At 38.3% G+C, this 27,958-nt stretch overlaps 1 protein-coding gene across 1 annotated transcript; it reads right to left on the bottom strand.

Moving 5' to 3' along the window:
* Positions 1-14,692: 14,692 nt before the first annotated feature.
* On the bottom strand, positions 14,693-27,930 carry LOC106991298 (transmembrane protein 230-like). Its single transcript, XM_042253787.1, has 2 exons — positions 27,813-27,930; positions 14,693-15,156 (listed from the first exon to the last, which is right to left on the bottom strand). Exons 1-2 carry the CDS (start codon positions 27,928-27,930, stop codon positions 14,693-14,695), a joined length of 582 nt encoding a protein of 193 aa, XP_042109721.1.
* Positions 27,931-27,958: the final 28 nt, after the last annotated feature.

Raw genomic sequence — 27,958 nt, forward strand, 5'->3', positions numbered from 1 at the left:
ATAGCAACCCCAGGCTGGGTTCCCCTAAGAGAAACAGCGCACGCCTGTTGCCAGGAGTCTAGGGAGGAGACCGAGAAGGATGAAAATCCTGGATTTGTGATTTGGTGGAGCCTCTGCTCCTCCAATAGCTCAGCCAATCTAATCTGCCGTCCATCAGGCCCGCCTGGAAACCTGAGAACTGGGCCGACACCGAGGAGGAGCCCTGGGAGAATTTTCAGGTCTGGTGCTAATATTTTGATTCAAATTGAGCGTTGAGGAGTGGGTCTTGCATTAATGGGGGCGGGGGAGAATGAGTTTACAGAGCTTGTGTGTGTTTTGGGGAGAGAGAGTGTGTGTGTGTGTAACGGAGAAGAGACTGACGGGGGTCAGGGCGAGGTGAAGGCCTTGGAAATCTGGAGGTTCCGGTGACAAGGAGACTCCAGTGTGCAGAACATCAGAGTCCAAAACTCAGAAATCAAAGTCTCGTTTGTGCCAACCAAACCGGCAACTTTTGGACAATAAACAAAGGAGCCCTGATTTTCCTCTTCTCCCTTCTGTGAAATCTGCCAGATAAGTAGGCAGAAAATTACCTTCAAGGAGAAGATAATGAGAAGGTTACCCTATGTAAATAGATAATTCATGGGTTACCTGTTTTCTAATAACTGAAATTCAAATTAACCCTAAAACTATATTACTATAATGTAATCTTTCTTTGATAATACACCTGTGATTTCATAATTTTGCAGTATCTAAGGTCATGATTATGACTATTAATTAATATTATTCCATCTCCAACAAAAAGAATGTATAGAGGATGGAATCATACATACCTGGCTTTGACTAAAAACTGTAAATTAATTAAAGTCTTTCATGTTAATTTGCTCTGTATCTCTCTTTTAAAACAAGCCAATTAATACTTGATATAACTTCTAATTGACACCTTGTTGGTCATAAATTCTAACTTCATGAAAGAGCATCATATTTACCACCACCCACCCCAAGTTTAGTGGAGGTTAAAAAGCACAGAACTCCTCTTCAATACTTTGTTCAAAGCTGTGGATCTTTACCCCTCCAAAAATGTACGTGGGTGTGCACACACAGAATGTTGTGTGTAATTTCTTCTAGTTCAGGGACTCCTTGAAGTCAGAAGCCCCTGATTAGAGCTCCTGGAATAGATTCTAAAAACAAAATGAAAGGTAAGCTAGAATTATAAATTGGAGATCTTATTTTTTGTAATTGGTACAAGGATTGAAGGGAGGGGGGTAGCATTTTTTTTTCCCCTTCATAGTTCTATTCTCTCCACCCTTGAAGCTGTCAAGAAGTGATGGAGGCTTTTTTCTTGGACTGACAAGCCAGAGCAGGATGGTAAGACCAGGAGAAAGGGAGGATAAGGAAGAGTTTTTCGCATCTCTATTCTCAAGAAGTATTTATCTGTAGTTTCTTTTTCTTGTAATGTCTATCTGGTTTTGTTGTTAGAGTAATTCTGGCTTCATAGAATGAATCAGAAAGTATCTTCTCTGGTTCTGTTTTTTAGAAGAGATTGTAGAGAATTGGTAGAATTCACCTGTGAACCCATCTGGGCTTATTTTTGAAGATTACTAATTATTGATTCAATTGATTCACACACACACACACACACATATATATGAGGAATTTGTCTATATATATAAGTCTATGTATGTTTTGGCAGACTGATTTTTTCAAAGAATTGGTCCATTTTACCTAAGTTATCAAATTTACAAACCTAGACTTGTTCATAGTATCTTTTATTATCCTTTTAATGTCTGTGGGATCACTAGTGGTATTATATCTTTAATTTTTGAATTAGTAATTGCAACTTCTCTCCTTTTTTTTCTTTTACTTAACCTTACTAGGCCTGGCATGCTGCGATTCATGGGGTCACAAAGAGCCGGACACGACTGAGCGACTGAACTGAACTGAACCTTGCTAGAGGCTTATTAATTGATTGACCCTTTCATAGAAATAGTTTTCGGTCTTGTTAATTTTCTGTTTTCAATTTCATTAATTTCTGCTCTAATTTATATTATTTCTCTTCTTTTGCTTACTTTGAATTTAATTTGCTCCTTTTTTCTAGTTACCTAAGGTGGAAGTTTAGATGATTGAAGCTTAGATGACTTATATGTTTCTTCTTTTCTGATATATGTGTTCACCTATATAAATTTTCCTCTAACTACTGATTTTGCTGCATTCCCCAAATTTTGATGTTATATTTTCATTTATTTCAAAGTATTTTGAGATTTCTACCTATTTTTCTGTTATTGATTTATAGTTTAATTCCATTGTGGTCTATATGATTTTAATATTTATTTTCTTATATCCTTTAAATTTGTTAAAATGCTTTTATGGCCTAGAATGTGGTCTACCTTGACGAATATTCCATCTGGGCCTAAGCTGCTGCTGCTGCTGCTGTTAAGTCATTTCAGTCGTGTCTGACTCTGTGCAACCCCAAGATGGCAGCCCACCAGGCTCCCCCGTCCCTGGGATTTTCCAGGCAAAGAGCAATGGAGTGGGTTTCCATTTCCTTCTCCAATGCATGAAAGTGACAAGTGAAAGTGAAGTCACTCAGTCATGTTCAAGCCTCAGCGACCCCATGGACTGCAGCCTACCAGGCTCCTCTATCTATGGGATTTTCCAGGCAAGAGTACTGGAGTGGGGTGGCATTGCCTTCTCCACTGGGCCTAAGCAGAATGCATGTTCTGCTATTGTTGTATGAAGTAGCCTATAGTTGTCAGTTACAACCTGTTGATTGATGGTATTGTTGACTTTAACTATGTGCCTACTGATTTTCTCCTTGCTGTATCTGTCTATTCTGATAGAGAAGTGTTGAACTCTACAACTCCACTAGTGGATTCACTTACTTATCCCTGTAACTCTATCAGTATTTGCTTCATGTATTTTGACTTTTTGCTTGTAGGTGTGAAGCCACTAATGATTGTTATGTTTTCTTGCCTGGCGTGCTGCAGTCCATGGGGTCACAAAAAGTCAGAAACAACTAAGTGACTGAACTAAACTGAACTGATGTCTTCTTGGGGGCTTTCTAGGTGGCTCAGTGGTAAGAACCTGCCTGCAATGCAGGATATACAAGAGATGCAAGTTTTATCCCTGGATCAGGAAGATCCCCTGGAGAAGGAAATGGCAACCCACTCCAGTATTCTTGCCTGGAAAATTCCATGGACAAGCAGAGTCTGGTGGGCTATCGTCCATGGGGTCACAAACAGCTGGATATGACTGAGCAACTGAACACATGTCTTCTTAGATGACTGATTCCTTATTATGTGATACCCCTCTTTATCTCTGATAATTTTCCTTGCTTTGAAGTTAGCTTTGTCTGAAATTAATATAGCTGCTCCGAGTTTGAGTGTTAGCATGGCATTCTTGCTCATCCATTTACTTTATCCTATGTGTGTCTTTGGCGATGTTTGTGGCATAAGATTGTGGAGTAGAAGGATGTGCGCTCATCTTCTCCTGTGAGAACTCCAAAACTACAGTTCGCTGCTGAACAACCATTGACTGGAAAATGTTGGATCCCACACACACACAAAAAGACATGCAATGTCCAAGGGCAAATGAGAAGCCCCAGCAAGACGGTATGGGGGTGAAATTGCATTTAGAATCAAACCCCTTACCTGCCAGAGACGCTCAGAGGGCTCAAACAAACCTTGTGCCCACCAGGACCCAGAGACCCCACAGAGACTGAGCCAGAACTGTGTTTGAATGTCTCCTGCAAAGGTATGGGTCAGCAATGGCCTGCCACAGGGGCAGGGGCTCTGGGTGCAGTAGATCTGGGTATGGCATAAGCCCTCTTGGAGGAGATTGCCATTAACCCCACCATAGACCCGCCAGAACTTACACAGGACTGAGGAAACAGACTCTTAGAGGGCACAAACAGAACTTTGTGTGCACCAAGACCCAGGAGAAAGGAGCAGTGACCCAACAAGAGACTGACCCAGATTTGCCCATGAGTGTCCAGGAGTCTCTGGCAGAGGCGTGTGTCCACAGTGGGATGCTGCAGGGTCAGGGGCACTGAGTGCAGCAGTGCGCCATTGAAGGAGGTCACCATTATCTTCATCACTTCCACCATAGTTTGGCCTCAGGTCAAAAAAACAGGGAGGAACAAAGCCCCACCCATCAACAGAAAATTGGATTAACGATTTACTGAGCATGGCCCCGCCCATCAGAACAAGACCCAGTTTCACCCTCAGTCAGTCTTTCCCATCAGGAAGCTTCCATAAGCCTCTTATCCTTCTCCATCAGAGGGCAGACAGAATGAAAATCACAATTACAGAAAACTAACCAAACTAATCACATGGACCACAGCCTTGTCTAACTCAATGACTATGAGCCATACCCTGTAGGGCCCTGTAGGGCTCTCCAAGATGGACAGGTCATGGTGGAGAGTTCTGACAAAACATGGTCCAATGGAGAAGGGAATGGCAAATCAGAACCCCCCATGAACAGCATGAAAAGGCAAAAAGGACACTGAAAGATGAACTCCCCAGGGCAGTAGGTGTCCAATATGCTATGGGAGATCAGTTGAGAAATAACTGCAGAAAGAATGAAGAGATGGAGCCAGAGCAAAAAGAACACCTAGCTGTGGATGTGACTGGTGATGGAAGTGAAGTCCGATGCTGTAAAGAGTAACATTACATAGGAACCTGGAATATTAGGTCCATGAATCAAGGCAAATTGGAAGTGGTTGAACAGGAGATGGCAAGAGTGAACGTCAACATTCTAGGAATCAGTAAATTAAAATGGACTGGAATGGGTGAATTTAACTCAGATGACCATTATATCTACTACTGTGGGCAAGAATCCCTTAGAAGAAATGGAGTAACTATCATAGTAAACAAAAGAGTCTGAAATGCAGTACTTGGATGCAGTCTCAAAAATGACAGGATGATCTCTGTTTGTTTCCAAGGCAAACCATTCAATATCACAGTAATCCAAGTCTATGCCCCGAACAGTAATGCTGAAGAAGCTGAACAGTTCTATGAAGACCTACAAGACCTTCTAGCACTAATACCTCCAAAAAATGTCCTTTACACTATAGGGGACTGGAATGCAAAGATAGGAAGTCAAGAGATAACTGGAGTAACAGGCAAACTTGGCCTTGGAGTACAAAATGAGGCAGGTCAAAGGCTAACAGAGTTTTGTCAAGAGAACACAATGTTCATAGCAAACACCCTCTTCCAACAACAAAAGGGAAGACTCTACACATGGATAACACCAGATGGTCAGTACTGAAATCAGATTGATTATATTCTTTGCAGCCAAAGATGGAGAAGCTCTATACAGTCAGCAAAAAAAAAAAAAAAAAAAAGACTGAGAGTTGACTGTGACTCAAATCATGAACTCCTTATTGCCAAATTCAGACTTAAATTGAAGAAAGTAGGGGAAACCACTAGACCATTCAGGTATGACCTAAATCAAATCCCTTATGATTATACAGTGGAAGGGACAAATGGACTCAAGGGATTAGATCTGATAGACAGAGTGCCCAAAGAACTATGGACAGAGGTTCATGGAACTGTACAAGAGGCAGTGATCAAGACCATCCCCAAGAAGAAGAAATGCAAAAAGGCAAAACAGTTATCTAAAGAGGGCTTACAAATAGCCGAGAAAAGAAGAGAAGTTAAGGCAAAGGAGAAAAGGAAAGATTTACCTATTTGAATGCAGAGTTCCAAAGAATAGCAAGGAGGGATAAGAAAGCCTTCCTCAGTGATCAGTACAAAGAAATAGAGTAAAGCAAAAGAATGAGAAAGACTAGAGATCTTTTCAAGAAAATTAGAGATACCAAGGGAACATTTCATGCAAAGATGGGCACAGTAAAGGACAGAAATGGTATGAACCTAACAGAAGCAGATGATATTAAGAAGAGGTGGCAAGAATACACAGAAGAACTAAACAGAAAAGATCTTCATGACCTCGATAACTACAATGGTGTGATCACTCACCTAGAGCCAGACATCATGGAATGCGAAGTCAAGTGGGCCTTAGAAAGCATCACTACGAACAAAGCTAGTGCAGGTGATGGAGTTCCAGTTGAGCTATTTCAAATCCTGAAAGATGATGCTGTGAAAGTGCTGCACTCAATATGCCAGCAATTTTGGAAAACTCAGCAGTGACCACAGGACTGGAAAAGGTCAGTTTTCATTCTAATCCCAAAGAAAGGCAATGCCAAAGAATGTTCACACTACTGCACAATTGCACTCATCTCACACACTAACAAAGTAATGCTCAAAATTCTCCAAGCCAGGCTTCAACAGTACATGAACCGTGAACTCCTGATGTTCAAGCTGGATTTAGAAAAGGCAGAGGAACCAGAGATCAAATTGCCAACGTTGGATCATCAAAGAAGCAAGAGAGTTCTGGATAAACATCTATTTCTGCTTCATTGACTTATGCCAAAGCCTTTGACTGTGTGGATTACAACAAACTGGAAAATTCTTTAAGAGATGGGAATACTAGACCACCTACCTGTCTCCTGAGAAATCTGTATGTAGGTCGAGGAGCAACAGTTAGAACATGGAACAAAAGACTGGTTCCAAATTGGGAAAGGAGTACATCAAGGCTGTGTATTGTCACCCAGCTTATTTTACTTATATGCAGAGTACATCATGTGAAATGCCGGGCTGGATGAAGCACAAGAAGGAATCAAGATTGCTGGGAGAAATATCAATACCCTCAGAATGAAGATGACACCACCCTTATGGAAGAAAGTGAAGAAGAACTAAAGAGCCTCTTGATGAAAGTGAAAGAGGAGAGTGGAAAAAGTTGGCTTAAAACTCAACATTCAAAAAACTAAAATCATGGCATCCAGGGTCATCACTTCATGACAAATATGTGGGGAAACAATGGAAATAGTGAGAGATATTGTTTTCTTGGGCTCCAAAATCACTGTGGATGGTGACTGCAGCCATCAAATTAAAAGATTCTTGCTCCTTGTAAGAAAAGTTATGACCAACTTAGACAACATATTAAAAAGCAGAGACATTACTTTGCCAACAAAGGTCCATCTAGTCAAAGCTATGGTTTTTCCAGTAGTCAGGTATGGATGTGTGAGTTGGACTATAAAGAAAGCTGAGCACCAAAGAATTGATGTTTTTGAACTGTGGTGTTGAAGAAGACTTTTCAGAGTTTCTTGGACTGCAAGGAGATCCAACCTGTCCATCCTAAAAGAAATCAGTCCTGAATATTCATTGGAAGTACTGATGCTGAAGCTGAAACTTTAATACTTTGGCCACTTGATGCAAAGAGCTGACTCATGGAATAGACTGGGAAATCTGATGCGGGGAAAGATTGAAGGTGGAAGAAGGGGACGATAGGATGAGATTGTTGGATGGCATCACGGATTCAATGTACATAAGTTTGAGTAAGCTCTGGGAGTTGGTGATGGACAGGGAAGCCTGGCGTGCTGCAGTCCACATGGTCGCAAAGAGTCGGACATGACTGAGCGATTGAACTGACTGATATGTGTCTTTATATTTAAAGTGGGTTTCTTGTAGATAAGATATAATTGACTTTGTTAAATGTTTTATAATTGAACTGACATGCCCAGTGTACAAACAAAACCTTTGGTATGTACAGGAAGCTAACACCATAACTCCTTGAGCTTAGTTCAGCATCATTATTCTTTGTCCATGGTATGGAGTATGAGTATCGAGTAGATAAAAAATGGACATATCATTATCCTCTCGCTCTCCTGTTTCTAACTGCCAATTTAGTAGACCAATTTCACTTCAGGATAAAAAAATACTGGAAGAATGCAAAAAAGACAAAAAGAACTAATATTGCATCTCAATAACCTCTGACATATATAATAGCCTATCACATTAGCTTACTCAGACTTCATTGTTATCTCACACTTTAGAAACAAACCACTTGCTCCCTGATAGTGATATGTCTTTCTGTGAGAAATGCTTGTGAGTTACAGACTCTCAAATTAGGGCCAGATTACTGTTTAACTCTTGAAGGGAGGCTTCTAATTCTTTTGTAATTCTCAAATTACTCTGAAAGAAACACCTTTACAGACAATGAATATACAACTTGATACTAGGTTATTTGGGGGAACTTCTTATATAAATAGGTTCCTGGCTCTCAAACTTTTTATTGAGAGCCACTTTACACTTTTACAATTAATAACTCCCTGAAATAGCTCTTGCTAATGTGGGATATAGTTTATATAACATAGTCACAAGCTCTTTCCATTTTAAAGATATGCTTTTTCATTCTGCCCACTATCCTTCTCTACCATGTCATTGCTATCATTTTAGACAAAGCTAGCGATTCTTAAGATGAAGGGTGGCAGAGGCATTTGGGTTTGTTCACAAGATAAAAATCTATCGGGTATTTATGTAAAAACAGGATGAATTAAATCTATTACCTGAAAAATGTTGTTAGCCCTCTAAACTTAGGAAGCTGTCCAGTTTTCTGTTTAATTTTCTGGCGTGGACCTGGTGATTTTGGTTGTGATTCCACTGCCATCTTTGGTATCCTTTTTTTCTTTTTGCCAGGACTTAAACACATAGAATTGTGAATTCCAGTCCTGGCTCTCTACTTACTAGTTATGTGCTAAACATAGGTAAGTTTCTGAAAGACTTCTTGCCTCAGATTTTATCCATAAAAATGTGGGACTAATATCTATAAAGGGTTGTGGTAAGAATTTCAGGACGTGTGGTCAAATAGTGGTATTATGATCATTATTTTTAATACAGTAAGATATTAAACATATGAGTTTCGTATTTGGAGACATTCTCTAAAGTACTTTCAGCTGATTGCTTTAATGACACAAATTACTATTATTTCAGCATTCTCACATCTTTATAGATCTAGTACACATAGTTTATTTTTGATAGGATAAAATTTCATTATTCAGGGTACTTAAAAGTAGTTCTCAAACACAGAAATAATATGTGCTCATAATAAACATTTAAACAGTATTAGTATAATGTAAAAAAGTTTATGCACATACAATTTTAAATCCACTAATTAAATATGAATGTTTTAATAGTGTATATTTCTAAGCCAATTGATAAAAATGCATGAACTTAGAAAAAATATTTTCCCACTGTTTAGTTTATCTTTCTTATTAAACGAGAAGGGAATATATGTATTTGTGAATTTACTTTGTAAAGAAACAAACGGGATAATGTTAGGCACTATTCTAGAACTGTTTATTACATTCAATAATTATTCAGCATATTCTAAAATTTGTATATGTATGTGTATATAACATATTTGATACTAAATATGTTCTATAATTTATTTAACCCTAATGGCTATTGATGGAGACTTAGTTGTTCAATTTTTAATATTTGAAACAATGTGACACTTAAACATCTTACCACAATTATGTCTGTTCAGATCATTAAGTATATATTATATGTGTGTATATGTATTTTTATATATGTGATAAATTCTAAATGTGAAATTTCTGGGTCAGAAGTTATGTACATTTACAATTTTTATGTACATTGTCAAATGATAGCCAACAAGATTGACAATGGCTTCCCTGGTGAATCTGCCTGCCGATGCAGAAGACAAGGGTTCAATCCTTGGGTTTGGAAGATCCCCTAGAGAAGAAAATGGCAACCCACTCCAGTATTCTTTCCTGAGAGATCCCATGGACAGAGCAGCCTGAAGGGCTATAGTCCATGGAGTCTCAAAAGAGTAGGACATGACTTAGTGACTAAATAACAACAAAGATTGATAATCTACTATAATTGTTACATTTTTAAGATGTCTGAAAAATCTGGGGCAATATATAAACTGAGAAACTATTTGAGTTGTGTAGATATGAATGGCTTGTGCTCATATTTATAAATTAACCTCAATAAGGCAAGCTCTGGGAGATAGTGAAGGACAGGGAAGCCTGGTGCCACAGTTCATGAGGTCGCAAAGAGTCAGATACAACTGAGCAACTGAACAAGTCAGTTGGTTAAATAATATCTTACCTGAAAGATTCTGATTCTGTATAAAAATTTTCTATTAAATTGTGTTTATAAATGCTTCATTTTCCAGTTAAATTTTTATATGGAGAAGCAGCAATGCAACCGTCTTAAAATGTCAGTATATCAATTACATTGATGTCACAGAGAATGTGATGCAAATACAAATAAATACCATGATCTAGTATTTTGGCCATTCAAAACAAGTTTGTACTTATGTACATGCTATGTGATATACTCTTTATAACTTAGCACTCAGATAATGCACATAAACATCTAACGAACCATTTAAAATTAGAAGCTAAATGTGTCTGTGTAAGCATATCGGGCTTTAAAGCACCTTATTGGCTGGTAGTAGTGCTAAGAGTCCAGACTGTCTTGTTTTTATTCCCCAGGTACTGCCCTGATACACAGTGAATAGTAAAGAAATTAAGCTCACTTTTTCTAAACTGTTACTCTGCTTTAGTAGCATTTCACTGAACAATAGCAGATCAAAACAAAAACCGTTGATAATCAGTGGTACACTTTCAAAACTCTAACTTTTCATGCCCACTTTTGAACCCAAATTTCCTAAATGTGCTGGAAGACTTTGAAATCCACCCTACTCATCTTTATTGATTCTTATCTGAAATATAGTAAGTCATATAATTATTTTTATTTTAAAAACATTTTAGTGTATATATCTGGAGAAGGCAATGGCAACCCACTCCAGTACTCTTGCCTGGAAAATCCCGTGTATGGAGGAGCCTGGTAGACTGCAGTCCATGGGGTCGCGAAGAGTCAGACATGACTGAGCAACTTCACTTTCACTTTTCACTTTCATGCATTGGAGAAGGAAATGGCAACCCACTCCAGTGTTCTTGCCTGGAGAATCCCAGGGATGGAGAAGCCTGGTAGGCTGCCATCTATGGGGTCGCATAGAGTCGGACATGGCTGAAGTGACTTTGCAGCAGCAGCAGTGTATATATCAATAATCACTAGAAAATATTGTTAGAAGCATTTATTATCATTTTTTAGGAATAATTTTTTCCCCAAACATGTCCCAAGAGAGGAAAGGTGTAAGAAAGTATGTGTATCCTGATCAGTTTTAATGGAATATATCACTTCATTGTTAAATGCACAAACCATTCTTTCTTAACTTGAGGGAGCCCAAGAATTCCCAATCATTGATGACTAACTTGAAAGATCTTAGAGTGTGAGCTGGATCTACTCAAGGCTAGAAACATTTTCTTCTACTTCCCATTTCTTTTTTCCAAGTATAGCTCTATATGATCCTGTTTTCTTTTTTTGTTTTGTTTTGTTCTTGTTTTCCCAATACTTTTACTTGCCGACTTTATCAAATAGACCCTTTCATAAAGTATTTTGAGGAGGGAAAGGCAGAAAGGAGAAGGCATGGAAAAAAAGCTCATTTGACTGCTCCACTAGCACCTGTTCAGCAGGACCAGTGTCTTGTTTTTTTCCCCACATTCATTTAAATGATATATTTGAAGCTGAATGTGCCGTCACAGGATAGGTGTTTGTCTTTGTGTCTCCCACACAAATCTTGATGATGGGACCCAAGTTTACTGGGCAGGTGCATCTAGTCTGTTTAAAATTTTGACAGATAATATTCTCAGTTCAGTATGGGTTTTAAGACTTGACATGTTCTACAAATTTCTTGAAAAGCAGCTGATGAATGAGCTTGTGGAATCCACAGTGAAACAGGCTACTTTCAAAACCATGGAAGAAGACCTCAGAGTAAATTATGAGTTTGTGGCCCACACTCTTGGGAGGACAGAGAAATAAGACTTTCTTCCAAAAATTCATGAAGTACTGTGCTCTGTTTCAAAATCAAAGATAAGCTCCTACTATCAGAATGTTATTAGAAATATTCTTCTGTCTGGAGATGGGTTTTGCTTCTTACACTCTCTCACCAACTTTTGTGTCCAATGACTCAGTTTGGTGAGCCAGTTAACTGTTATCAGATGGCTGTCAGGCACTGCTTGGAAATCTATTCGTTTCATCTATTCGTTGTTCTAGGAAATTTATCTAAACTCTGTATAACAAAAGAAAAGGCACATAAACATGTTACAATTCAAGAAGAGTTGTTAGACATGTGACTTGGTAAACTAAAATTATAAAGTTACCACATATACTATCCATACAATGTGGAGTTAAAACAGTTTGGATTTCTAGTATTATCTTCTGTGGTATGATCATGCCCTCATAGCATGTCTTTACTGGCCTAACTGTGTTCTTTGGGATGAGGCTCATCTCTGAGCAAAGGTTTACCACTACTGACTTTATTTGGATCTTTGATTTCATGAATTGGCATTCCTTAACTAACATTACACAGATTTATTGTTCTTTAATATTAATTACTCATATTGAAGCTGTGGTGAACTTTTTACCAGTTATGTTCCCAATATACTCTTCTGTAAATTCTGTGGTTTCTAATAAGAGAGTGGATTATGATAATGCTGAGTCCAAACAAATTACATTTCATATTATCCCTGTTTATTTAGCACAATTTGATAAATATCAAACTAATATTTGGAGCTTTATTTGTTTTTCACATTCATTATGTATATGTCTAGGTATGAACAATAATATAATACCTATGGAAGATCACCAAATTCTTTTTTTAAACTTGAGTACATCCTGTTTATTCTAACAGTAACACATCTGAGAATACCTTCCTTCTCTTTTATGAATTGATAATATTCTTTGTCCAGAAAATATACTCCTTTCCTTATCTTTCACAAATCTATGTTCTTTATTACAACACTTCAAAAAAAGTATTTGTTTTTATATGATGATATACTTTTCTCTAGAAAATATTACTAGTTTGTTCAATATTACCTTTATTATGGAGCCACAGCCTTGACTCCATATTCAGTCCTCTTCTCTAGATCCTTTCTTCACTTTCTCTAACAGCCAAATTTATCAGGAAGCCAATGAGACTTATGCATCAGGGCCCCACCCTTGTATGTGCCTTGTATGTATAAGCCCTCTGTTTAATTCTGTATTCACAAATTTGCATTCTATTTCTTAAGAGACCTCCCCCCCCAATCCAAATTATAGAAAATTTAGGCACCACAAAGCCTGGATTTGCCCTGTTCCTTTATAGGAATCAAGAGAAGGTTCATGCAAATAAGAAGTAATGCTGTATCTGGATTTAAACTTGTAACTTTGCAGATTAGCAGTCTAAGTCTCTCTGGTGGCCAGCTCTTCTATGTTGTTTGAGGTGAATAGATGTAACTCATTTATGGCTTAGTGCATTCTTCTATAGAACCCTATTTTACAGTGAGAAATTAACACTTTTGAAAACACATATGTGCTATGTTGTTGATATGGAATTTTTTAATTTAACCCCCACTAGAACCCAAAACTAAGATCATGGCATCCAATCCCATCACTTCATGGCAAATAGATGGGGAAACAGTGGCTGACTATTTTTCTGGGCTCCAAAATCACCGCAGATGGTGACCGAAGCCATGAAATTAAAAGATGTTTGCTCCTTAGAAGAAAAGCTATGAGCAACCTAGACAGCATATTCAGAAGCAAAGACATTACTTTGCCGACTAAGGTCCATCTAGTCAAGGCTATGGTTTTTCCAGTGGTCATGTATAGATGTGAGAGTTGGACTATAAAGAAAGCTGAGTGCAGAAGAATTGATGCTTTTGAACTGTGGTGTTGGAGAAGACTCTTGAGAGTCCTTTGGACTGCAAGAAGATCCAACCAGTCCATCCTAAAGGAGATCAGTCCTGGGTGTTCATTGGAAGGACTGATGTTGAAGCTGAAACTCCAATAGTTTGGCCACCTGATGCGAAGAGCTGACTCATTTGAAAAGACCCTGATGCTGGGAAAGATTGAGGGCAGGAGGAGAAGGGGATTACAGAGGATGAGATGGACAGCATCACTGACTCAGTGGACATGAGTTTGGGTGGACTCCGAGAGTTGGTGATGAGCAGGGAAGCCTGGCATGCTGTGGTTCATGGGGTTGCAAAGAGCTGGACATGACTGAGCAACTGAATTGAACTGAACTGAACTGAGAACCCAAAACTGTAGGAATTATGGTCCCCAACTGTGTCTCAGAGTATTAATTTGTCCAAGCTTATACAGCTGGAAAGTTTGCCTCTGGGATTTAAACGGAGCTCTGTGTGACCGTAAAGCCTGTAGGGCCTCCATACAACACAGCTGTAGTGCTTTTTTAATTTTTCCTCAGTTGATACTTGGTTTTATGAAGATCATCCATAGAATACAAAGTTAGAGATTAATATGAGGGATAAAATAGAAACTTTTCAAATAAATCACTTGGTAATAAATTTAACATAATGTATTTCATTTTTCTATTTGCTTCAAGATATAATAAAATTGTGGATGAGGACTAGTTAAAAGAAACATTCAGCTCTAAATAGGTGGTGGCAACATTTTGCTTTCACAGAGTAACTCTTCACTTCCTCACACAATTAACATTGCTATTCCTCCTGGATACATATCCAAGTGGAGAAATTTGTCATGGGATTCTGTAAGGGCCAGGAAAGTAAAAAAGAACACGTCCTCTCTTAACTTCCTAGTTGGCTAACTGTAAACTCAATTAACATTTGGAGGATGGATTTATAAAATCTGGCCATAGTTGTGCCAAACATTTATTTGCAAAACAGTAGACTTCCTTAATTCTTAAGCATAGATTTCCACAACTTCTGTCCAATGCCTTCAACTCTGCTCACCCCTACCTGTGACTCCTCTGGCTGGGGTGGGGGCTAGTGATCAAAATCCGGAAGGTCATGGAAGGAACAGCCCGGGCAGCCTCGGTAGGCTCTGTAGGCGACGATCAGGTAGTAGAACCCGGGGAGGAACACCAGGATGCCGACAGTCAGGACCGGGAAGGCTCGATTGGCGCCCACTTTGCTGATATAGCCTGCCAGCAGGAGGCAGCCCGTAATAATGAGACAAGCACCAACCAAAAACTGTGAGAAGGCGCAGGCAATGGCCTTAAAAGGAACGTCAGTACAGCTTTTCTCCAATGCATGAGGTCCTACGACACCTGGGCATCTTTTCGGCTTTAAGCTCTCTTTGGCAGGTGAAGTTTCCTTCTGACTGTTAATTTGTCCGCCGTTGGCGCTGGAGAGCTTTGCGTATCTCACTTTGCCGCTGGGCATGCCAGCAGCCACGTTGGTGGGAGTGGGCACGATAACCGCTGAGCGGGTGCGGAGCTTGCCGGTGGCTACACAGCGGATGGAGGCGCCAAGGCCAGGGCGTCCACCCAACGGCCGCCTGACCACGCGGTTGGCTTCCCCAGCATCTCTCCTTCATCTGCCTTCCCCTTCTGAGAGATTGCCCTGTTTTTGATGGAGTCTTTCTTTTAACATGTGAGTTTGCCATTGTTTCCATAATCATCAGGTTATTGGCTGTATTTGTTATTTTCTTAAGCCAGTTCTAGTAAACTCCCAAATCCTTTACCATTAAAACTGTTTAGATTGAACAGATTAGATTACATTCTTTGTTTTCATTTAGTCAATTTCATAGAATTTCCATTTATACTTGCTTATAGCAGATGCGCTCAATAAAGCTCAAATCCTGACATGATGATCAAGGGCAAAATATGTTCAAAGACGTCAAGGCGTTTCACTCCTAAATTTTGGCTCGTTTTATAGGGGACAGCTCTCCTGTAGGCTGTATTGTCTCAACACTGATTCAGTGATTGTGGGAATGATAAGCTCTTTGGAATGTTAGAGTTTAATGAGAAGCAGTGTGATGTTTTAGGAGATTGCAGAGGGGGGCGGTTCCTACTTTATGAGAGTTCAAACTGAAACCTCAAAGTTCTCTCTCAATATCTAAAGAGCTTGGTCCAGAGCTGCAGCCTCTGATCAAGGTTCTTTACCAACCAAACGTTTGACCCCTCCCCTTTGCTGTGTTCTATGTCTACTACTTACTGACCTGTGTGTCTTATAAGTTTATTGCTAATTGCTAAGCGGCTTCAGTCGTGTCCGACTCTGTGCGACCCCATAGACGGCAGCCCACCAGGCTCCCCCGTCCCTGGGATTCTCCAGGCAAGAACACTGGAGTGGGTTGCCATTTCCTTCTCCAATGCATGAAAGTGAAAAGTGAAAAGTGATAAGTTTATAACTCATCTTAAAATTTATTACCTATTACATCATCATCCTATTTAATTCAGTTTGACCTCATTTGGAATGTGCATTCTAAATTCAATCACAAAGTTCTGTTTTTTAAAACATATTCTTTTATATTTGGGATTACCTCATTATCCTAACTAGAGTATAAATTTGTTTATGGAAGTAACAGTATGACTTCCCCATTCATTTAACCACAGAGATCCTAGCAGTGAGCCCTTGACCTTCTGTAAACCTAGTGTTAATGTTGGTTAAATTTACTACAAAATGCAAGTATTGTTGTTGTTGTTCAGTTGCTAAGTCCTGTCTTCTTTGTGGCCCCTTAAACTCATGCTTAAACTCATGTCCATTGAGTCAGTGATGCTGATAATTTTCCCTTAGCTATTCAAAGTTAAATTATAATTTTTTTTTATTTACATGAATTTTATAATGTATATCTCTTCTCCCTAATATATCTCAGAAATATAAAGTTGGAGTGGTACATTTGACCCCAAGGTCACACAGCTGGAAATTAATGATATGAAGAATATCTCCCAACTACTGTGTTATATGCATATTATCACATTTGATATGAGCCAAATGAGAAAGATAGTGTCTCAGACCTGTACGTTATGGGCTGTTGAAAGGAGATCTGTGCATTATGAAAGAGCAGAGCATTCAGAAGTGATATCTTTGAGAAAAGAGAGTTGAGCTGAGTCAAGGGAGGACATTCTTATTTCAAACAGGCCAATCTCAGAGAGGCTAACCACTTTCAGTGAGATCATGCTGGCACAAAGGAGACTCATGTCTGATGTTGAAATTGTGCTTCTGGGAAACAAGAGGAAAAGGTATAAATCAGAGAGCATAAACTGTAGGGCAACTCTGACATAGCAGAATACAGAGGAGTTTGGTAATTCATTGTAGAAATATATTTCAAATAGCTTAACATTGTTATTTCATTAAATTGATTTTATCAACTAGGATGCTCCAAATTATGTTTTGTTTGCTTAAATCAGGCTAAGTTTATTTTATGCATATGTGGGTATATGAACAATTTTGAAGTTTAAGAATATAGTAGATATAAATCTCAGTACTCATTTAAAATAATTTAGGGTCCAGACTTCACTGACATTATGTGACAATTTGGCCAGTTGTTAACTTGGGATCATTAAAATGAAGTGGTAGCTTTGCAGACCTGACCCAGGTATCACCTCATGTGTGTATGTGTTAGTCGCTCAGTCGTGTTCAACTCTGCAATCCCATGGACTGTAGCCCTGCAGGCTCCTCTGACAATGGAATTCTCCAGGCAAGAATACTGGAGTAGGTAGCCATTCCCTTCTCCGGGGGATCTTCCTGGCCCAGGGATCAACGAACCCAGGTCTCTCACATTGCAGGCAGAATCTTTACCATCTGAGCCACCTACCTCACACTTCTCTAAATTAAAAGTGGTCAGGATGCAGTAAATTATTCAGAGATTTGAAGCTTTCAACAAAATATGCCTTATTTGTGCAAAACTCACTTGCAGCTGACCTTTTTACTATTTCCTCCCATCTGTACCCACCTCTGTTACATATGGTTACTGGCAACTGACAGCAACAAAATCATGAATTTTTTTTCAGGAAAAGATGAAAAATATTCCTGTTGAGTTTATCTGGGGGTAATAATGAGCTTTAAATTCAAGGCAACAGAAAATCACCTATGATATTTGTGCATTAGAATAACACAGATATGTACAACAATGCAGGTGCTTTCTTGATTCTTTAATATTTTGCTCTACATTGCTTCTTTTAAGCTTTGAGCTTAATTTTGGGCATAGTTTTTTCCCTTGACTAGATGGGGTAAATTTTGACCCTGACTACTTAGAGGAGACACATTTCCTGCTTCTTAACTTACAGACTATTTTAAACTCCCATACCTCTGTTTACCAAGAGAGAAAAATGGGACTGGTGGAAAGACTATTTCCATAGGATCTTTTCATGAATATGGTCCCTCAGTTACAATTCAGTCTTGTCTCTGGTAGTATGCTTCACAATGGTTCTCTCTTTTCTCCTTTGATGAGAAAGAAAAGATTGTCACAGTGAAATAACTCCAGGATCAGCAGCCACTCATGCTTACCATCATTCTAATAGCCTTGAATATGTGGTCTATCTCTGTTTCCTCATAACACTTCTTTTTGCTTTCCTTTTATTGCAATGCATGCATGCTAAGTCGCTTCCATTGTGTCTGATTCTATGAGACACTATGGATGATAGCTCACCGGGCTCATCTGTTCATGGGATTCTCCAGGAAAGAATACTGGAGTGGGTTGCCATGCCCTCCTTCAGGGGATTGTCCTGACCCAGGGATTGAACCCTCATCTACTACAACTCCTGAATTGCAGTTGGATTCTTTTACCACTGAGCTGCCAGGGAAGCCCTTTATTGCAATAGCTGTATAATAACCTTGCTATACAATACCTATTTTCTTCTTGTGGAAAAGCTTCAATTAAATGGTTGTATTACTGGATCATTAGACTTGGACTTGGTCTGGTAATTCATCTACGTATGTCTCGTTTAATTGAATTAGATTGTTTACAATAGGTACCTACCCCTCCCCCCATTCCTCACCCCCCACTCCCACCCTCCTGCTATGGGCTACAACAGAAGCTGTTCTGTCGGGGGCAAGATCAGATAGAGACAATAGATTCTCCTTTGTCCAAGGTTTTGAAGAAATTGTCTATTTAGTTAAACGATTCCTGTTTAGAAATAATTGTTATGAAGATCACAAGTGATTCTATACATCAGCAATTTTGCCAGAATTATTTTGATTAAAAACATTTAACAGTACTCTCCATTCATATACACATGCACTTTTCATGGTCTGTTGTTCACTTGAAGATCCATTCATAATTTAGAAAACAATAGTGGAAATATTAGTATTTCCTTCTTTTTAAAAGAATTAGATGCATTACTGGACATGCTTATGTGTTTATTAACTTTTCTTATCCTATTCCTTTTATCCTGTAATCCTTAGGTGATTTTCTGGGAATTTGTCCTCAAATCCACCTTTTCTGTATATTGTCTATCCTTTACTGTGTGCATACTGACCTCTGGCCACATCAAACTATCTGGCGATTCACAAAAGCATCAATACTCTTCTCGTTTTGTGAGTTTTCATACTTCCTACTTGTTTTTTTTTTTTTGTCTGCCTAATTACTTTTATACTCCTTTGAGAGTTAACTCATTGAACAATTTTTGTGTGTGTGTGATTACTATGTACCAGGCCCTGTGAAATAATAGAAAATAGTCAGTCCCTTTTCTCACAGCGTATTTAGTCCCAGCATAAGAGTGGAGAGTGGAGTGAGACTTCCCTGACCCAGGGGTTAGGACTCCGCACTTTCACTTCATGGGGCCTGGATTCAATCCCTGGTCAGGAAGCTAAGATCCCACATGCTGCAGGCAGTGTGGTCAAAAATAAATTAAAAAAAAAAGACGAAGAAGAACGGAGAGAGAAGTGTTAAATAAAATACATATATATAGAACTGTAGACTGCAATAAATGTAATATGAAAAAGTAAATGAATCAATAACACTAATTGAGTGACCTACACCACATTAAGAAAGCAGGGAAATCTTATAGAGAATATAGATATGGGTGAAAGGACTATTGCTCAAAGAGTCTGTGGCTCTGTAGAAACTGATAGCAGACAAAGTGGCTGTAGAATAGCAAACGAAAAGCTCAGCAGTATAGGCTGAGACTGCAGTTAGACCTGGACGAGCCACACTGGATTTTTAAGGCTATAAGGGGACTGAGGTGAAGGATGCGTGCTCGCTTAGTCACTAAGTTGTGTCTGACTCTTCGTGACCCCGTGGTTTATAGCCCACCTGGCTCCTCTGTCCAGGCAAGAATACTGGAGTGGGTTGCCATTTCCTTTTCCACAGCATCTTCCGGACCCAGGGACTGAACCTGCATTTCCTGCATTGGCAGGCTGTTCTTTACCACTGAGCCACCAGGGAAGCCATATATGTATATATATATATATATACACACACACATATGTACATACATATATGTAACAAGAATTGTAAATCAGTTGAGTTCAGTAGCTCAGTCGTGTCCAACTCTTTGTGACCCCATGGACTGCAGCACGTCAGCCCTCCCTGTCCATCACCAACTCCCTGAGTTTACTTAAACTCATGTCCATTGACGGAGAAGGCAAAGGCAGTCCTCTCCAGTACTCTTGCCTGGAAAATCCCATGGATGGAGGAGCCTGGTAGGCTGCAGTCCATGGAGTTGCTAAGAGTTGGACGTGACTGAGCGACTTCAATTTCACTTTTCACTTTTCACTTTCATGCTTTGGAGAAGGCATGGCAACTCACTCCAGTGTTCTTGCCTGAAGAATCCAGGGATGGGGGAGCCTGGTAGGCTGCCATCTATGGAGTCACACAGAGTCAGACACGACTGAAGCAACTTAGCAGCAGGAGCAGCAGCATGTCCATTGAGTCAGTGATGCCATCCAACCATCTCATCCTCTGTCATCCCCTTCTCCTCCTGCCTTCAATCTTTCCCAGCATCAGGGTATTTTCAAATGAGTCAGTTTTTGCATCAGGTGGCCAAAGTATTGGAGTTTCATCTTCAGCATCAGTCCTTCCAATGAATATTCAGGACTGATTTCCTTTAGGATGGACTGGTTGGATCTCCTTGCAGTCCAAGGGACTCTCAAGAGCCTTCAACAACACAGTTCAAAAGCATCAATTCTTCGGCACTCAGCTTTCTTCTTCTTATTATTATTATTATTTTACTTTACAATACTGTATTGGTTTTGCGATACATTGACATGAATCCGCCATGGGTGTACATGAGTTCCCAATCCTGAACCCCCCTCCCACCTCTCTCCCCATATCATCTCTCCGGGTCATCCCAGTGCACCAGCCCCAAGCATCCTGTATCCTGTATCAAACCTAGACTGGCGATTCGTTTCTTACATGATAGTATACATGTTTCAATGCCATTCTCCCAAATCATTCCACTCTCTCCCTCTCCCAGAGTCTAAAAGACTGTTCTATACATCTGTGTCTCTTTTGCTGTCTCACATACAGTGTTATCATTACCATCTTTCTAAATTCCATATATATGTGTTAGTATACTGTATTGGTGTTTTTCTTTCTGGCTTACTTCACTCTGAATAATCAGCTCCAGTTTCATCCACCTCATTAGAATGGATTCAGATGTATTCTTTTTAATGGCTGAGTAATACTCCATTGTGTATATGTACCACAGCTTTCTTATCCATTCATCTGCTGATGGACATCTAGGTTGCTTCCAGTCCTGGCTATTATAAACAGTGTTGCGATGAACATTGGGGACACGTGTCTCTTTCAATTCTGGTTTCCTCGGTGTGTATGCCCAGCAGTGGGATTGCTGGGTCATAAGGCATTTCAATTTCCAGTTTTTTAAGGAATCTCCACACTGTTCTCCATAGTAGCTGTACTAGTTTGCATTCCCACCAACAGTCTAAGAGGGTTCCCTTTTCTCCACACCCTCTCCAGTATTTATTGCTTGTAGACTTTTGGATCGCAGCCATTCTGACTGGTGTGAAATGGTATCTCATTGTGGTCTTGATTTGCATTTCTCTGATAATGAGTGATGTTGAGCATCTTTTCATGTGTTTGTTAGCCATCTGTATGTCTTCTTTGGAGAAATGTCTATTTAGTTCTTTGGCCTATGTTTTGATTGGGTCGTTTATTTTTCTGGAATTGAGCTGCATAAGTTGCTTGTATATATTTGAGATTAGTTGTTTGTCAGTTGCTTCATTTGCTATTATTTTCTCCCATTCCGAAGGCTGTCTTTTTACGTTGCTTATAGTTTCCTTTGTTGTGCAGAAGCTTTTAATTTTAATTAGATCCCATTTGTTTATTTTTGCTTTTATTTCCAGTATTCTTGGAGGTGGATCATAGAGGATCCTGCTGTGATTTATGTTGGAGAGTGTTTCGCCTATGTTCTCCTCTAGGAGTTTTATAGTTTCTGGTCTTACGTTTAGATCTTTAATCCATTTTGAGTTTATTTTTGTGAATGGTGTTAGAAAGTGTTCTAGTTTCATTCTTTTACAAGTGGTTGACCAGTTTTCCGAGCACCACTTGTTAAAGAGATAGTCTTGTCTCCTTTGTATATTCTTGCCTCCTTTCTCGAAGATAAGGTGTCCATAGGTATGTGGATTTATCTCTGGGCTTTCTATTTTGTTCCATTGATCTATATTTCTGTCTTTGTGCCAGTACCATACTGTCTTGATGACTGTGGCTTTGTAGTAGAGCCTGAAGTCAAGCAGGTTGATTCCTCCAGTTCCATTCTTCTTTCTCAAGATTGCTTTTGGCTATTCGAGGTTTTTTGTATTTCCATACAAATTGTGAAATTATTTGTTCTAGCTCTGTGAAAAATACCGCTGGTAGCTTGATAGGGATTGCATTGAATCTGTAGATTGCTTTGGGTAGTATACTCATTTTCACTATATTGATTCTTCCGATCCATGAACATGGTATATTTCTCCATCTATTAGTGTCCTCTTTGATTTCTTTCATCAGTGTTTTATAGTTTTCTATATATAGGTCTTTAGTTTCTTTAGGTAGATATATTCTCAAGTATTGCAGTATATTCTTTTCATTGCAATGGTGAATGGAATTGTTTCCTTAATTTCTTTTTCTAGTTTCTCATTATTAGCATATAGGAATGCAAGGGATTTCTGTGTGTTGATTTTATATCCTGCAACTTTACTATATTCATTGATTAGCTCTAGTAATTTTCTGTCTTTAGGGTTTTCTATGTAGAGGATCATGTCATCTGCAAACAGTGAGAGTTTTACTTCTTCTTTTCCAGTTTGGATTCCTTTTATTTCTTTTTCTGCTCTGATTGCTGTTGCCAAAACTTCCAGAACTATGTTGAATAGTAGTGATGAAAGCGGGCACCCTTGTCTTGTTCCTGACTTTAGGGGAAATGCTTTCAGTTTTTCTCCATTGAGGATAATGTTTGCTGTGGGTTTGTCATATATAGGTTTTATTATGTTGAGGTATGTTCCTTCTATTCCTGCTTTCTGGAGATTTTTTATCATAAATGGATGTTGAACTCTCACATCTGTACATGACTACTGGAAAAACCATAGCTTTGACTACAGACCTTTGTTGGCAAAGTAATGTCTCTGCTTTTTAATATACTGTCTAGTTTGGTCATAACTTTTCTTCCAAGGAGCAAGCATATTGTAAATCAATTATATTCCAGCTAAAAATAAATAATAAAAATAAATAAACTGAAGAAATCAAATTGTGTCCATACACTGTAAGCCTAAAAATAAAAAAGAACTGAATACCAACACTGTAATCCAGTTGGTAGATTTCTTCTCATAGAAGAATGACTCAGCAATTGTTATACTACTCACATGTGTACTAGTGTTGAATATATAAGCAAGTGGATTGTGGAGATCACTTTCTCAGTGTAAGAGAAAGAGGGAACTTTGGGACTACATACTATCTTTGGAAAACTTTTGTAGATCTACTTATTTAAAAATAAAGAGGTTTGAAAATAGATCTTGATACACTGTCTAGGAAGAATTATCCGGCTTTGTTCTTCTGTTAAACTGATTAAACTGATGTTCTATTTTAACTGTTAAATTGATGTTCTATTTTATAATTTTTATTTGTAAAGAGTTTGCTCCATAAGAACATGTAAAACTAATACAGAAACTCATGGAGTTCCCTTCTCCATGTTTCCTCCAATAATAATATCCTACATAACCATAATACATTATCAAAAGCATGAAGTTGATTTTAGTAAAATATTAACTCAAAAACAGACATTGTTAAGATCTCACCAGTTTTTACATCCACTTGTTTTTGGGGGCTGAAGTAATTATACTCCTATGAAACATGATCTCATGTAGAGTCATGTAAACTTCAGCACAATCAGGAAATACAAAGTGCCCCATCACCACAAAGACACCTCCTGTCATTGCCCATTAGTAGTTATACCCACCCACCTACTTTAGCCCCTGGATTTTTCTTAGCTGCTTTGCATCACTATAGTTTTGTCGGGTTGAGAATGTCATGAAAATAAAATCATAAACTATGTTACCTTTTGAGTTTATCTTTCTTCAGTTAGGTTAATGCCCTTGAAATCTGTTGAAGTTATTGTGTTTTGTACATTTCGTTTTATTCCTGAGTGAAATGCCATTGTATGGCTTTACTGTGGTGTCTTTATCTGTTCACCTACTGAAGGGACATTTGGGATACATCTAGTTTAGGTTTATACAAACAGATGTAATAAAAATTCGTGAACCACTCTGTGTGTGAACAAAAGTTTCCCTTCTCTAGGATAAATCCACAACAGTGGGATTGCTTAATTACATGTTGTTGTTGTTGTTTAGTCCCTAAGTTGTGTCCAACTTGTTTGTAGCCCCCATGAACTATAGCCTGCCAGACTCCTCTGTCCATGGGATTTCCCAGGCAAGAATACTTGAGTGGGTTGCCATTTTCTTCTTTAGGAGATCTTCCCGATCCAGGGATCTAACTGACATCTCTTGTATTGGCAGGCAGATTCTTTACCATTGAGCCAGCAGGAAAGCCCAATCATATGTTAAGTATATGTTTAATTTTATAAGAAATTTCCAAACTGTCTTCCAAGTGGCTGTGACATTTTGTGTATTACTCAGCAATGTAAGAGAGATCTATTTGCTCATGTCATTGGCAGCATCTGGTGTTGCCAATAGTTCATAAAATCGATTCAAATAAGTAAGCAGTGATATCTCATGATTGCTTTACCTTCTGTTTCTCTGGTGCTTAACGGTGGCACATAGAGTTTGGTGTGTTTATTCTCCATTCCTTTGTCCTCTGTGATAAAGTGTCTTTCAAGTCTTTTGCTGATTTTCTGATTGGACTGATTGTTTCCTGACTGTTGAGTTTTAGAGAATTCATTTTTCCCTGGATACAAGTCCTTCAGAAGATACTGTATGTGATTTGAAAATATTTCCTTCCAGTCTATGGCTTTTTTTTCTTTCTTTTTTAAAAATAAACAGCTTTATTAAAATAGGAATATTCAGAGTATACTACATTAATTAAAAAGCTTTCTACATCTCCTAAGAAAATAATTTGCAGTGTGAGTTTTTTTCTTAAACAAGTTCATTATATCTTTTTAATGGATGATGCCTTGATTTCACGGCTAAGAAATTTGTGCCTAAGTCATGAATATTTTATCCTATGTTTTCTTCTAAAAGTGTTATAGATTTATGTTTTATATTTATATCCACGATGAACTTTGAGTTAATTTCTATCAGATATAATATTTAAATCAAATGTCATTGTTTTTGTTTATGAATGTCCAGTTATTACAACACCATTTACTGAATAATCTATTTTTCTTGATGTAACGGCCTTTGCAGTTTTGTCAAAATTCAGCTGTACATCTGTAACTTTATATGTGGGACATTTATTCTGTTCTATTGGTCTGTGTGTCTTCTTCTGTCAATACGATGCTGTATTGATTAGCTGCTCCTCTATGGTCTCTTAAAATTAAATTTTGTGTCATAATTTCTATAGAGAACATTTGAACTGATTACCATTTTTGCAAAAATGTATGAGACTGTTTATTTCATTCTACTCTTTCAAACATTTGAGCATTGCTGAGTTTTTAAAATTTTGCTAATTATGAATTGGGCTTCCCAGGTGGCATTAATGGTAAAGAACCTGCCTGCCAAAGCAAGAAACATAACAGATGTGGGTTCAATCCCTGGGCCAGGAAGATTCCCTGGAGGAGGGCATGGCAACCCACTGCAGTATTCTTGCCTGAAGAATTCCTTGGACAGAGAAACCCGGTGGGCTACAGTCCATGAGGTCGCAGAGCATTCAACATGACTGAAGCAACTTAGCATGCTTCTATGCAGATATGAGTTAATGTTTTGTCTTTTCTATAAATGGCAAGCTTTGTGTTTAGTATACAAAATGTTTTCATATTTGTTATTTATTTCACATATTTATTAAATATGACACAAATACAGGAAAATTAAAAAATTATTGTGAATAATAATGTTTGAAAAATGACTAAACCTATGGAACTAGTACTAAGATCAAGAAATAAAATATATCTAGGACAAACTAGTGGTTACCAGTGGGGAGAGGGAAGGGAGGAAGGGCAATATAGTGGTAGAGGAATAAAAGGTACAAACTGTTATGTATAAAATAAGCTACATGGATATATTATACAATACAGGGAATATGGCAACCCACTCCAGTGTTCTTGCCTGGAGAATCCCAGGGATTGGGGGGGGGGGGAATCACACAGAGTTGGACACGACTGAAGTGACACAGCAACAGCAGCAGCATAAATGGAGCATAATCTTTAAAAATTGTGAATTATTATATTATACATCTATAACTTATATAATATTTTACAGCAACTATAACTCAATTAAAAATATTACTAAGACCCTAAGACTTTTCTCATTTACCTAATCAGTTGACTCATTGGAAAAGACTCTGATGAGGGATTGAGGGCAGGAGGAAAAGGGGACGACAGAGGATGAGATGGCTGGATGGCATCACCAACTCCATGGACGTGAGCTTGAGTGAACTCCCGGAGTTGGTGATGGACAGGGAGGCCTTGTGTGCTGCGATTCATGGGGTTGCAAAGAGTTGAACACGACTGAGTGGCTGAACTGAACTGAACTGAATCAGTTACTATACCATCCTCAAAAGGATCCTGAAAAGGACTGTCCTTTTCAAGCCATAGATTAATCTTACTGTTTTTCAATCTTTTATAAAGAATTCTGTGAGGTGGCTATTTTTTCCAGTGAATATTATATTTCTGAGATTCGTATATGTTTTCCACGTGGTTGTAATTCATGCATTCTTATAGTGTTTCCTTATATAAAGCCACACAATTTCTTTATTTGTATTGCTGTACATGAGTATTGGGTTGTTTCTATTTGTTGACCAGATAGTAGTCCTCAAAATGTTTATGACTGTAAATTTACTAATTTTTTAAAGTTTCTTCCACTGCTTTTATGGTTCACAAGTTTTTTGCAATTTGAAAATTATTGTCAGATTCACCTATACTTCTCTAGCTGTTCAAAATGGTTTTATCTTAAATATTTAAGTATTAAATATAGCCAGAGTTAGTTGTCAGTTTTGTGTTATGGACAGAACTATGTTTTTCACCCTAATAGTTAAATGATTAATTTACCTTGAACTTTTGATCTTTTGTGAAAACTGTGATGTGGTAAATTATTAATAGATGTCTGTATTTACATGTGATTTCTCTGTTTCAATATTTACACTGAGTGTAAGCCAAAGCATTAAATTTTAATTTGAAGGATGAAAAGACTGTTTAACATTTGATTGATCCTAAATTTAATTGAGATAAATAAAAAGTATACACTGTAGAAAACTCAAGACATTTACAATTTATGTTGTATGCTTTTTGTCTTTCCTTTATCATTCAGGCTAACAATGCAGACCATCATTTTAGTTTTTGAAATTTCAAAGTGTTCATCAAATTCATGACAACGAATCCAAGCACAGTTTACTGATTTTGTTAATGTTATAGTTCACATTTGTATTAGAAATGCATACGAATATGTATATTAAAATATGTTCTCTAGTTAACATATTTTTAATATGATTCTTGGTAAATTGTACTCCTCACTTATATCCCTGATGAACTTACAGGAAAATATCTCATCTTCCTTTGGAATACTCTGTCAGATCTTTCATTTGGCTGCATTGTCGAGTGACGCTTCCAGTTTCCAACCATACCTAGTAGGACAAGCACGCGTGTGTAGTTTCCTGTAACCATGAGCACAATCAGGGTACAAACTGGTTCCTCAACAGGAAGAAACACTTCCTGTGTCACACACTTCTTTGTGTCACCCATCAGTATTCGCAACCACTCCCCAAATTTA

The sequence above is a fragment of the Ovis aries genome, chromosome 8, assembly GCF_016772045.2.
Source record: "Ovis aries strain OAR_USU_Benz2616 breed Rambouillet chromosome 8, ARS-UI_Ramb_v3.0, whole genome shotgun sequence".
NCBI lineage: Eukaryota > Metazoa > Chordata > Mammalia > Artiodactyla > Bovidae > Ovis > Ovis aries.

Excerpts from the sequence above, each read along its gene's own strand:
- LOC106991298 (XM_042253787.1), bottom strand. The coding sequence starts at position 27,930 with ATGGGTGACACAAAGAAGTGTGTGACACAGGAAGTGTTTCTTCCTGTT. Across the intron at positions 15,157-27,812 it reads ACGCGTGCTTGTCCTACTAG|CCACCGGCAAGCTCCGCACC; the intron begins GTATGGTTGGAA and ends TCCGCTGTGTAG.